The 14,389-nt window shown below is 38.8% G+C and overlaps 1 protein-coding gene across 2 annotated transcripts in view; it reads right to left on the bottom strand.

Moving 5' to 3' along the window:
• The window catches only part of LOC149244628 (uncharacterized), a 159,704-nt gene extending 146,111 nt beyond the window's left edge, over positions 1 to 13,593 (bottom strand). The window contains exon 1 of one of the 2 annotated variants that reach the window (XM_089374929.1): positions 12,424 to 13,593. In XM_089374929.1, the coding sequence (XP_089231055.1) occupies positions 12,424 to 12,793 (370 nt within the window). In that variant the 5' untranslated portion in view covers positions 12,794 to 13,593. The remainder of the gene's footprint in view (positions 1 to 12,423) is intronic. The other variant, XM_089374928.1, reaches the window with a different exon arrangement.
• Between the last annotated feature and the right edge of the window lie 796 nt (positions 13,594 to 14,389).

Genomic DNA, 14,389 nt, shown 5'->3' with positions numbered 1-14,389 from the left:
AGAATTTCAACCCAACTACTTCAGAATTTCGGCCCAGCGTCAGTTCTGCAATTTCTGCCCTCCTGTAACTTCAGCTCCCTCGCACGTGTGAGCCAAAGAGAGAGAAAATTCAATTACTTTTGCTTGCCAAAGACTTCCTTCTCCTTCGCTAGTCTTTCCTCCTTCCTTGAATTTCGCACCCTATTACTGCTTCCAGCGACTGCAGATCGAACTTCTTGTTTGGTGCTCCAAGTGAGGTCAAATTGTTGCCTTTATATACTGAATACGTGAGGTCGAATTCCCTTGATGAGGCCGACTTGGTGGAGGGGTCTAAATGATCTATTTGACACTAAAATAAATTTCTTTCTTGACTCAAGAAGCCTAAGAAGGGTTTATTACATTATGACAAGGGCAAGGACTCTTGACACAAACCCTAGAAGCCTGCAATGGAGGCTTTGACCTATTAACCATTGACCCAAGCATGAAACCCATGCTTTAATAAGTCATTTTCTTTTACAATAAAATTTATTTATCTTTCTTTTGACAAATACAATACCTCATGACTCAAATAAAATTATGAAGATCAACACTAGTTACATTTTTCAATAGACATCATCCAAGAAACCAGGGCAGACCTAAGGCAACACTCAAATGTGCTCTTCCAATCAACAACATTCTCAGCATCAGTGTATCCATAAAGTCTCATGTACCCGGTAGTCTGTCTCAGTTCATGAATGACAACATTATCTAGGTATCCCAATACCAATTTTGCAACATTCCAATATACATATCTAGACTCTATATGGCTCAATGAACATACTACAAATCAAAAATCCATCAAGATTGTATTTGCGGAGGAGCTCTCTCAACTGCTTAGTGTAAATCATCATGCCAAGTCTTTGACATCATACTTCCCTTGGCAAGGAAGTCCTCATCATCTCTTTGTTACACTTCTAATCTCAAGAAGTGGATCATCTTGGTTTCAGGAGTCAACTCCCTCTGGTACTGAATGCTGAGATGATCTTGATCTTGTCAGAAATAAATAGTTAGCAAAACCGAATATCAAAGACATACCTTCAATTATGAAGAGAAACCAGGGTTTGCATCAGATGTTTATCATGTTGATTTATGGTAGCATCGAATGTGCTCTAAGCCTCAAAATTTGCAGGGAGGCTTGGACACATGTATTCCAGAAACATTTCGGGAAATTCCATCCGGAGACAGTTTTATTAAAATAATTAATTATTTTTAATGGAGGCCTCAGTCTAAACTTAGGGAATTAAAACAATTAAAGGGTATTAATCTAAATTGTGGGTGAAACTTCTAGAAGAAGATGGAGATCGAGTCCAAATGATCTGAGTCATTGATTAGAATCTAATCTGGGTCGTAAGTTCTCAACTAGAGGATTATAAGGACTTCGATGGGCATTTGGAAAACACACCACGCGGATTCTTAGTTACCCGAATAAAATCGATTTTCTCATTGGTCGAAGTTCGGCATGAGGAAATCGATTCAGAGGGAGAGTTGCAAGTGAGGAGAGAGAGGGTAGCAGCATTAGTCGGGAGTGCAAGAGCAGAAGACGCAGAGCAGAGAAGGGGCAACGCAGAAGCTGTGACGCAGAGGGATAGCGCAGAGGCTGACACTGGGACTGTGCAGTCCTCACGCAGAAGCTGACGCGGTGAGAAGCAGAGGGGGCAGCAAGTCCTCTCCTGAATCAAAATCTCGCCAGGAAGTGTGAGAGAACTGTCAGTAAATTTCTCACAAAGATTTCTCTTCTATTCCGCTAGTTGTATTTTGTACATGAGATTTGGTTGAAGACTAATAAAGAAACCCTCATCTGCTGCACTGGTTTTCCTGCATTAGACTTTTCTGGGGACAATTGTCCAAAAATAACTGTGTTATTGTGATTGTACTTGTGCTAGTATTTTTCCTTGCATTTATTTTCCACAGTATTTTAATTGTGAAGGTTGCACTAGAATTTATTTCGATATTTGTCGTAGAAACACTGTGAATAACTTATTTCTGAATTAATAAGTAGAAGAAATAATATCAATCATTGCAGTTGGATTTCTATCTAGAAATTTTCACATATCATTCCAAGCATGTTAAGCCCACGGGACTTGCTAGAGTCCATATGGAGCTTTCTTCAATCTGCAATCATGAGTCTACTATTCATGCCCTTGAAGTTTTGAGATAACTACAAATATGTTCCTTCCTCCATAGAGGAAGCTTACTTCACGTACATCTAATAATAATGCATTTGGCAACAGGAACTAGGATCTCATCATAGTTTGAACCATATCACAAAAGCATCAAACACTGCTACATCTTCGTCATCAAGAATGGTCCTTGCATGAAGGACATATCGCTATCAACATCATATCAGACTATTGCACTCAATCTACTCCCTCTGAATAGGAAGCTTCTTCAATCATAGTTATCAACCAAGGAGACTGCAACCCTTCCTTTGAGGTCTTGAGCTCTTGTCCATTTTTGAGTGTCTTTCTAATAATGGCACAGTTCTACATCTTCCTCAATCTCGATATAGAGGACGTAGTCCTCACATTCACTAGATATACTTGTGACCCCAGAACAAGACCAAAAGAAATAATAGCAAAGTAAATAATCATAATGAAAGTGTACCTAGTGATGAGGCAGGATTGTCTTTCTTTTCTAGATGTAAGAGTGGCTCCTTCATTTTCCTACACCAGCTCCCTCTTGGAGCTAACCCTTCCTGCACTACTCTGCATCTTGATGATCCTCAAGATGGATCACATCCTCATCCAAGAAGTTAGTGAAACAAATAAAATACTCATGCAGGAAGAATCACCAATAATCGAAAATAATAAATTCACAAGAATAGTGACACAAAGAAATGACATAAGTCTTGAAAGTACTTATCTTTAATGTAGATTGTAGGAGGCTCTCAGCTCCCTCTTGATCTTGTCTTCCTCTTACTCAAGAGGCACCACTATCCATCGATCATATGCCAATGTTGTCTTCAGAAGAAATGCATCCTCTTGAGTATCACCTGTATTCTCTTTCTGATCCTTTCAAGCCCAGTTACAAGATAATCACTACAACACATCATCTCCCATTAGGTAGGAGACAAGTCAAACTAGGGTTTCTCTAAATTTGTCATAGGTACTTGAAGAACTCAATGGCTTCTCACTAATCAAGAAGATTTTGCTTCACACTAGGGTTTCAATGCTCTAAAACCTGAGCCATATCCAAGGTCACTTCAAGGGTTTCTCCAACCCCTAACCTTCTCTTGTAAGAACAAAGCTTCCCTAGGGTCTCTACCATCTTCATTTGCTTCCATTATTGGTGTCTTCAAGGGGGTGTTCTCAATGACTTTTCTTCATCCCAGCTATGATACCATGTTAATTTTAGGGCTAGATTGTTCTCTGTTGAAGATAATTGCATTTATAAACTTCGTCATCATTTACATATTACATTCACCCCATAACATCATGACATCATTAGCAAATATATAGAGAGAAAAATCAACAATGCAGCAGAAAAATAAAGAACAACAAAAGAAAAGCATGCACAAATAGAGACACCAGGATATAGGTCAGAGACCAAGGAAAACCCAATCAAATTCTTCTTCTATTAGATATTCATCAATTGTTTAGCTGAGATACAAAGTACAATGAGCATGAGATATAATGATCACATCAGGCCTCCTAAGGCCAAACCAAGTCAGTTCACAACTTTGTTTGTGAACTGAATGAAACAAGTCCAAGAGAATTGCTACAATATCACATCTGCCATAGGGTCACTGTCACATCAGCCATCCATCATGTTGTCATTTTCATCAAGAGTATGCCATCATCAAGATCACTGTTACAACCATATTTTCATGTCATGGACACTATTATATCAAGATCTTTGTTATGCATCATTCATGGTCACTGTCATAGTGTATATCATAAGTACAAGATCACTGTCACATGTCACTATCAAGGGTCACAGTCACACAAGGTCACTATCTAGATCACTATCATATATCATCTAGGTCACTGCCATATGAGGGTTCTTGTCATGCCATGTGTGTGTGTGTGTGTGTGTCCAGATCAAGATTAGGTCATAGGCATGTAAATCATGGTCATGTCTCCTCATTGTCAGATAAATTAAGATCAAGTCATTGTCCAAGCCAATGTCATTTATACAAGTCACTGTCCAAGACAATGTCATATATATTCCAGTCACTGTCCAAGTCAGTGTCATATATATTCCAGTCATTGTCCTAGTCAATGTCTAGTCTCATAGAAATGCAATGCCACATATAGAGATGAGTTTCCCAATAAAGAGATAAAGAAATGTGGTCCATAATGAGTAACCAATGTGAGTTACTATAGGAGTGAATCATAGAATAGAACTGAGCCACTATAATTGTATCACTAAGAGTATAGATACGAACCAGGTCACTATATCATAGAGTATATAAATATATGTGTAGCTAGTCACAACACCATAGAGCAAGTGACTATAGATACTACGAACCACAGAAAATCGATGAGCGAGCCACCAGAGGAAGATGTGAACCAACAAGGCACGATATCGAGCTACAAATTTGTGCCACAGGAAGAATGCGAGCTACCATGGAGCCTTTGTAATATATCAAGTGTGAGCCTAACTATAACAAATACGAGCCAATATATAATTCGAACCAAGGTTACTTGGAAGTGGGAGGGGGAGTGGGGAGTGACATTTTCAAAAGCTCCCAGTTCGAAAGCGAATCGAGAGCAAATTTTTATATAATATATATTTTTATACATTTTGATGCATATATGGCAACAAAAGCATGTAGAATGATGAAATAGATATAAAAAAGCATAAAAACATGGATTGAACCATATAACATCAATCATCTAAGAGTTATAATCTTCATCAACCACGTCCACAAGTCAGTAACATACAACATATCAAGTCTCATGATTCATCAATCTTAAAGTTTCAAGCTTTCAAAATTCAATATATAACATTTATCATCATTGATCACTAAAGTTGTAACTTGTACTTGTAGCCATTACCATTACAAAGTAACCAAACAATAACAAAGAATATCTAACGTGAAATCAAATGTTTCAACTTTCACGAAGCATCATATAATATATTCATAATTCATTACAAATGAGTTATAATTGCCCATTTCAAACTTCAAACTTAAATTGTCATATATTGTTTACAAAAAATATCATAATAAATATGAAAGAGTCAACAGTTATAAAAACTACTAGCAACTAGAAAAGACAAGTAAATCCATTATCTACTGCTAATGCTTGGGCCTCTTGCCACGAGAAATGTCTAGTTTCTGAGAAGGTCGTGGTGGTCTACTGGGAGTCTCCTCCCGCGTAGTTGGACGACTAGAACCAGAAGGCACATGACCTCCACGCGAGGATCTAGATGTAGATGGAGGTGGCAGCAGCAAAGGCAAAGATTGTGGAACTGGAGCACTGCTACTGGATGATGGAGATGGCATGGTTGTTGTTGCTTATTCATCATCTTTCAAAAGTTTTGTTTCCAATTCCTCTAGATGTAGAGCACCATCCTCCAAATTATCTTCCTTTGGGTTGTTGTCCCAAGTTGTATATGATGTATCATCTTGAGCCCAATCACAATAATGACTCAACAACCTCAAGTTGTAGTGCAAATAAACCAACCTTTCTATCCGGTTTTCATTGAGTCTATTTCTTCTCACATTATGGATGAAGCTATAGGTGCTCCAACACCTCTCTGCAGAAGAAGTATTTACAACCTGTGAAAGCACTTTTTTTGCCAATTTTGGCAAAAATCCCTGGCCGCCATACATGCCCCACCATGTGATAGCATCAAATATGTCCCTATCTTCCATTGCATGCAAAAAACCAAACATTATAGCGCTAGTGAAGTATCTGCCTAATTCAAGACGCAATCTAGCACACTCCTCCCTGTCAGGGACTAGCTTGTCTAATGTTGTCATATACCCATTTTGTACCTCTAAATCTGTATGGGGTTTGGCCCTAACCCCACCCCCAAGTGCAGGTTTTCACAACCAAGATGGAGAGTAGTGTGACAATTTCTAACCTGAAATTCTACTGCAGCAACTGATTTATTTCACCTACTTATTCTTCACAATAAGTTATTTACGAAATCCCTTCAGCAAACATTAAAATAAATTCTACTGCAGTTATCACATAATTACACAAAGAAAATAACAGCGATATACATGCACAAGAACCAATCACATCAACACAGTTGTTTTTGGACAATTGTCCCCAGAAAAACCCAATGTGGGAAAACCGGTGCAGCAGATGAGGGTTTTATTAATCTTCAGCAACAATCGCTTTACAAGGAATGATTTTACAGAGAAACTGAGAGAAAACACCTAAGACTTTCCCCTGGAAACTTTCTGACACCCTGGAGACCCTTCTCCCACTTTTGCGTCACTTTGCGTGGTTCTGCATCCCTTTGCGTCAACCAACGTGAGGGTTGTGTCTCCCTCTGCATTGTCTCTCAATGCCCCGGTGACCCACTGACTGCTGTCGATGCCCTCCTCTTCCTCCACCCTGCAACCCTCCCTCTGAAATCGATCTCCTTCTCTTTGAGAATCGATTTTCCTTGGGATATTGAGTATCTGTCGGTGTGTCTCCAAATGATCCTCAAGTCTTCTCTTATACTTTTCCTGTTGATGAATCAACAGCCGAGATTAAGTCTCTAATCAACGGCTAAGATTAAAACAAACTTGATCCTCGTCTCTTAGAAGCTTTTCACCCTTATCTTTATTAATACCCATTAATATTTTTATTTTCCTAAGTTTAGACTTAGGAACCCATTAAAAATAATAATTATTTTAATAACTCCTCATCCGGGTGGAATTTCTCCAAATGATTTCTGGGTCTTGGAGATCTCATATGACTTAGCCTCTCCACCAAATTTCAAGGCTATAGCACATCTGATGCTACCCAAAATCAACAAGTAGTATTTTGGCATAAGGATATATGTCAAGGCATGTAGTGGAACATTAAGTTTATCCCACCATGCACACACAAATTTGTGAATAATATCATACAAGTTGGGATCTTTTTCCTGAACAATATCTTTTATTTTCCCCAACATGTTATCCATCTGCTCATACACCTCCCCAATCATTGGTGCATATGTATTTGCAAAACAAATCATGTTATAAATGGGCTTGGTGAATTGCAAAACTTCCCTCACACGTGCCCAAAACAAACCATCAAGAGCGGTGTCCTCCACCTCTTCAAAACCTTGCTTGTCAACTGCGGTTGGAGCCCTGTCCTTTAATACCTGTCAGTGTTGACTTGATACCATGCTAGCCAATGACTCTCTTACCTTCAAAAGGAGCCTAAAGGTGAGGTAATAGCTAAAAATCTAGTTTCGCAATCTTCAAAAGCTCCAAGACTGCGGAAAATCCCATGGGTATTGCTAGGATTGATAATAAATTTTATCATTCTCTTGCCTCTTTTGTACAAATCACCAATCCATTTGTATTGAGGGTGTTTGTTCTTAATAATATCATGCATCAAAAGGTTAAATTTTATCATTCTCTTGCCTCTTTGGTACAAATCACCAATCTATTTGTATTAAGGGTGTTTGTTCTTAATAATATCATGCATCAAAAGGTTCATTGTGTGAACCAAACACCCAGACCAAAATATGTTGGGGTTTCTATCCTTAATAATTATTCCCACTGCCTTACAATTAGAAGCATTATTAGTGATGACTTGGATGACATTGTATGGCCCAATACTTTCAATTGTTTGAAGTAATGGTTGTGCAATGTTGACGGCAGTCTTGAACTTTTTTAAGTAATCATTTGCTAAAAGGAAGACCGCACCACTAGTAGACACAACAAGAACACTTATCAATGGCTTGTCATTTACATTTGTCCAGCCATCAAATACAATGGATACCCCATGGTCATTCCAAGAACTTATCATTTTACCCAAAGCATGTGCTATTTTTACTTTTTTCATGATCAAGTCCCACAGTACCAGCCTTGTCATACCCAGGGCCCTTGTATCCTTTGGGGGCATCATTAATGGCGGAAACCATTTCATGTCAATAAGGTGAGCGAAGAACATTGAATGGTATCCCACATGCATAAAGAAACCAGTAAATTTTTTAATCCATGGCATTCCTACACACTTTGTCAAGGAAATATGATATGGTTCTACGCCTTAAAGGGATGTTTGTTCGCGTGCCTCCATATCCACTACCATGGGAGGATGCTGATGGAGTTCTTAGTCTATGTGAATGTGGGCTAGTGGTGTCATGTTCAAAGTCACCCTTTGATCTTTTAGATTTGTATTGGGCTTCCTCCTCTTCCCTTATGTATTTGGCTCTTTGATGTTGTGACACACTTCCACAAGTTTTGATTCCTATTTGTTTATTTCCATCCCATGGCATTTTCCCACAAAGATGCTTTCTAGCACAGGTGTATGAACTTGTGTAAGTGTTTTTGCAATGGAGGCATGTAAATTTAGTGGTTCCACCCCCTTTCCCTCCTTTAGGCCTAGAAACATATTTCCACAATGGGGTTTGGTCTGATTTGGTTTTTGTGCCCTCATCATCTCCACTCTCCTCCTCCTCCTCACCAAGGTACTCCTCCTCTCCAGGGTTTTCAAATCCACTACCCACTTCTTCATCCTCTTCATCAACCCTCCTCCTTCTACTCTCCAACACCATAATAACATAAAAAGGAACTAACATCAAGAGAATGCCAAGCCATATAGCCATGATGTTTGAAGTTTTGATTCTTTGAACTTTGGTGGAGTTATAGTTTCTTGCATGCAATAAAATGGAGGAATGGGAATGGGAAACTTGAAAGAGAGAAGAGAACATTATCATTTAACAATGAATATATAAAAAACAAAAATGCTAGATTAGAGTCTAGATCCTACCTCTTTGGCCTTAAATCCCAAGCTCCAATCTCCCTTACAAGCTCCCAAACAACCATCTCAATCTTTCTCCTCAACTCAAGCTTCAATTCCAAAAGCCCTCTCCTTGCTCTCTCATATGCAAATGGTGAATTGTGGGAGAGGAGGAGGGCCTTTTATTTCTTTTTCCCCTCCCCTTCCTCCAAAAAACCCCACGCAGCTGCGTCTTTTTCGCCCATGGGGAGCAAATTTTTTAGGCGGGAGCTCTACTCCAGAGCGAATGGGAGCGGTCAAGGAGCGAACGCTCCTCAATCGCTCCTTTGTTCACTCCCAAAAAACCAAGGAGCGAAACTTTTTTAAGGGAGTGTGCTTCAAGAGCGAGTTCGAGGGAGGTGGGGGGAGGGGGCGGCGCTCCCTGGCAACCCTGATTTGAACCACAGAAACATATGCAAATCACTGAGTCGTTGTGCCATTGAGCCACTGTGATATGCGACAAGCCTCAGAGATGAATATGCGAGACTCTGTCATTGAATGCAAGTCACATAGAGTAGAGTGTAGTGCGAGCCATTTGTAACATGTGCCATAGAATGCTATGCGAGTAGAGGACAAAACGAATCACATGTAATGCGAGTTATGAATCCAACAAACCACAAGAGCGACCATTATATAATAAAATGAACCTCAAAGATCTGAATGTTGAATGGAGGAATATTGACGGGTTTATATAGTTGTTTCAATGTGAGCAGTCGCATCCATTAGAGTAGGCCGACATGAGTGATATGAAGTCAATTTGCTTTGGAGGCAAATGCAAATTCAAATTCCCTTCTAATAATATAAAAATATTTTTCTACTTCCCAAGATTATTTGCCACATTAAATAATTTATTCTTTCTTTGGGGCAAGGATGGTTTCCCTATGGCGAAATTTCTCCCTGAGCTGCCTAAATTTTCAACAAAAAAACCCCTGGGAACTTTCCCTATACTATTGACCAGGTTTAACCAAGCCATAACTTTTCACCAAATTCCCTCAACGGAAAACTTCCACGTGGAATGGAATCCACTAGTCTCATCCTCTGCAATCTGAGACTAGGTTGACTTTTTGACCACATGGCCATTTTGCATCGGAAACTGTGAAGTACCTTGAAAAACATGAAAATGTTCAAATGAGACTACTATGCTATGAGAGATGTCATGAGGAATACCCCACCAAGGCCAAGGTCACCTACGACTTGATAAGACTCTAACCATGTGGAATGACATAGGTGCACCTTGACACGGGCTGGACTGACCCATACACCTGTGATCACCCCTACAAAATGAATGCTACTAGAAAACCATGAGTCATCAAGAGCAGTGCACCAAACACCATCCAATCCAATTAGGGAATGTGCTTGAGTGGAGCTTTCAAGGGATAGGGCATGGTCTGACCAAACGACTGAAATACAGATTTATACTAACAAGACACAAGTCTAGGACGCCTAATACAGGGCCTCGCATAGTTTTCTATATGGATTTTAAGTTGTGACCTTGGGCTTACAATGGTGATGAATGCTGCACTGAAATAATCTATGTACCCCGGATGACAAGAGGAGTAATAAAGTCAATGTAACTGTCAGCCATGAACGAAAACACAGGATTGATGGCATACCAACTCATATCTTAATTCAGAAAGCAAAAAATAGTAAGATAAGTAAGAAAAGAATTATGATAGTGACCAGCAGATCCTTTAAAATCAGAATTGTAACCAGCAGTAACTGAAGAACGATAATCAGCTAAGAGCTTCTTTTTGGACCTAGAATTAGGTGTAAGAAATATACAGTTCTTGTAGAAAATCATTTTGCCTGAAAATGTGTATCTGTTTTTATCTTCATGCGCCCTTTCTGGATCTTGTAGGATAGTAGAAACCCGTCAACTGAGTAGTTGTTGTTGCTGAAGCGCATTCTTCTCCTAGTTGCTGAACCTGAGATATTTGGGGCAGAGAGGGCTGTTGCACAGATTGCAATTTATTGCAAGTTTGTGATTGCATTGTTGTCCCTCCTGTTGATATAAGTCAGGCTTTCACAACCTAAGAGAATTTTGAAATCCTTTCATCTGTTTCTCAAAGGTAAGCAATTTCTCTTCAATGAACCCTTGTGGAATACCACTCCTTGGTACTTGACAACATGCCCCCATGCGTTGGTAATGAATTCTTGAAGAATTTGAGTATTTCCAGTTGCTCAGGTGGCAACACTCCTTGGTACTTGACAACATGCCCCCATGCGTTGGTAATGAATTCTTGCAGAATTTGAGTATTTCCAGTTGCTCAGGTGGTAAAGGGTGTTGACGCTTATCCACAATTCCGTCATGTAGTTCTTTTAATTGAGGATAATACACCTCCTTTAAACTCTCTAGTTTTTGAAAATTCTTCTCTTGCCAGTCCTCAACATCAATAGTTAGCCATCTAGTTTGACCAGATGAATCATTAGAGGTTGAAGAAGCCTCCTGAAGCCCTCTTTGCTGTGAAGACTGATTGTAATATTTAGGAGCGTTCTCCTGCTGTAACAAACTATCAGATGTTCAAAGCCCGTGCTGCACCTCTTGTTGGTTTGAATGTGGTTGCTGCAATAATATTTGTTGCAACAACCACACTCAAAATTCAAACCAACGGTTGCTGCAACCGTATTTGTTATTGTTACAGCAACCACATTCAAACCAACAAGTGTTGCAATTGTTGTGGTTGAAACAGTAATTGGGACCGAAGTTGATGGTACTTTCGCAACTGCTGCTGTGATTCTGACCTGTGGCTGTAATAATGCTTGTGAAGCCTGCAGTATTTGATGTAGTTGCCAAATTCTGGGTGCAGAAACATCTGTTGCAGATGATGTTGCTGCTGTTTATTTGAAACATTTTTTTGTTTTCCCATATTTTGTTGCAAAATTGAACCGACGGAATACATGGAAATAGACCAACAACCACGGGTATAGCAATGACACAGAAAAAACTCGTAGGAGGTAGTTCTAATAGCAGATTTATATTACTGGCAGCAGAAAGGAAAAAGCTAACAGTATCAATAGCATGAAAACCTGTAATAAAGCCAGGATCATGTTGACTATGTGACTGAGCGATAGGATCGTGTTATTGTCGAAGAAGAGCGAGTCCCAGAGAAGGAGAAGAAGCACCTTCTTGGAGCATGATTTCCTTCAGAGCCCTCCAGCCTTGTAGCAGACGTGAACATAGGGCTTACTGTTTTTTTGAACTTCTATGACCTGTCTGTTATATTCAGTGTGCGGCTGCTAGGTTTTAAAAATTGGTTTTCGGCCTTAGACTTTCGATTTGTTTTCATTAAAATACCAACTGTCGTAGTCCGAAAGGGCGATTATGATCTGTGAGCCCTGGTTTTGGGATGCTCAGGCCTGCTGTGAAGACTTTCTATAATGTAGATACTTTCGGAAATAGTATATGTGTTTGTGTAACATAATGCATCACAATTACAGACTGAAGCCAAAGGTTCATGCAAGTAATATTCATGTCGTCTTTAATTAAACGGTAAAAACATAAATATTGTACTAGAATATTTACCTTTCATCAGCTGCTCATTTTCTTCTGCCATCCTTGTTTTGTTGTCATTCTCTCTAATAAACTCTAAGGGACTTAAACCCTGAATTGAACCTTCCTCTTCGCTGTCATACACGGCAGGCTCTTCCCAGACATAGGGAATAGTAACAGACCGTGAAGACCCTGCATTTGTGGGTTTCTGCAACACCCAATTGATGATTCCAAGACTGCTATTATTCTGAGCTTTGCGTGACACGGGATGAGGATATTGTTGGGATCCACCCTTCGGTCTAAGAAAGGATAAATATGAAGAAATGGGGTTATTGAGTACATGGACACTGGAAGGTTTGTGAGAAAAAATGTTGGGATTGGCAATTTGGATGACCAGAAACATTGTATTTGCAAGGTTTCTGCTTTTGTTTTGAGCGGAGTGTTTATTGATGGCAGGGGAAATCTAATGTGGGCAGAAAACAGAATCAGAGGATTCCGCTACAGATCACATGCAGAGTACACAGTGCCAAATTGGAAGCAATTAAGAATTCACGAGGGGTATTCTTTTTGACAACAATAACGTAATTTTACTTGTATCTTATGAATTCAAATTACTGAAACACAAATACAGAGTCATTTCAATTCTTCATAGCAAAGCATCCAGTGCTGTGTTAATACTTTAACTCCAGACTCAGAACACTTAGTCTCACACATAGCACAGCATCCAGTTTCTCACACATCACACGGTCGAAAACAAACTAATCTCGCTGCTCAGATTTTAAGAGAACAATGCCCAATCCATCGCACAGCTCACACGGAAAAGGAAATTTAGTTCTGCTTTAAAACTCAGTCTCTCACGCAGCAACTAGCAAACAGGAGATCTGATTTCTCTGTGTTACGCTGGTAACCCCTTTTTCTGCCCTTCACTGCCGTCTTCTTCAGCGAATCGATGATCTCTTTAGCAGAATGGTCCGCTTATACGGGAATACAGTTACCTTCGATTTAACTCAATAATTTCGCTTCCACAGGCCCAGCCGTCTCTTGCCTGGAATGTGATTTCAGTTGGTTTAAACCAAAACTCTGTTTTGTTAAAATGTTCAAGCTTCACAGTAATTCTATCCATACGTTGTCTTTGTTTTTGTCAGGGAGGTGCGATGAGGCGCCAGCGGTGGTTCAATTCTCGACTTTCGTATTCGTTCTAGATTTGATTAATGGAGCATTTGTATTCTTTAATCTTTGGGTATCCCAAGTTGTGCGTTGAGAAAGTAATCTATTTGAATGATAACTGTCTTTATTACTCTATAATAATAGTTATGAAAGTTATAGTTTTTGTTATCTATTTTGTCTTCGGATGGTTTGTTTTTAGAATGAATCACAGTAGTTAATTCTAGAATAAGTTAAATTTTGTTTGAGAATTTTAATTTATTTAATCATAATTATTATTATGTTGTGAATTTTAATATGTTTATGTTATTTTTTGGTGAATTTAATTTTAAAAATCATATTTTAGTTGAAATTGGAATTTATGATGAAATTGAAAGTGAAATTTGGTGAAATAAAGTATTAAAGGGAATAAAATAAATGAAAAGAATATACAAATTCAAGAGAAGGTAAAAAGTAATTACACATTTTTATCATGCAAAACCTTTGATGTATAAGTATGTGATTCTAATTTTCAAGTTTGGAATGTTATATAGTTATGAAATCTAGTGTAAGATGTCTAAACATATCATTTCAATTTACAAGTTTGGAGTTCCAACGTGCAAATATACAAATTCAAGAGAAGGTAAAGAGTAATTACACATTTTTATCATGCAAAACCTTTGATGCATAAGTATGTGATTCTAATTTTCAAGTTTGGAATGTTATATAGTTAGGAAATCTAGTGTAAGATGTCTAAACATATCATTTCAATTTACAAGTTTGGAGTTCCAGCATGCAAACTTGTTACAACAAGTTGCAACTTGCGACAATAACTAGTCATTGATGTAGAAAAAAC

This window comes from Pinus tabuliformis, chromosome 8, assembly GCF_031772625.1.
Source record: "Pinus tabuliformis cultivar Carrire ecotype Pingquan chromosome 8, CPIR1, whole genome shotgun sequence".
NCBI lineage: Eukaryota > Viridiplantae > Streptophyta > Pinopsida > Pinales > Pinaceae > Pinus > Pinus tabuliformis.
Note: the sequence above shows the minus strand (reverse complement) of the source record. Positions and strands in the feature narration are given on the sequence as shown.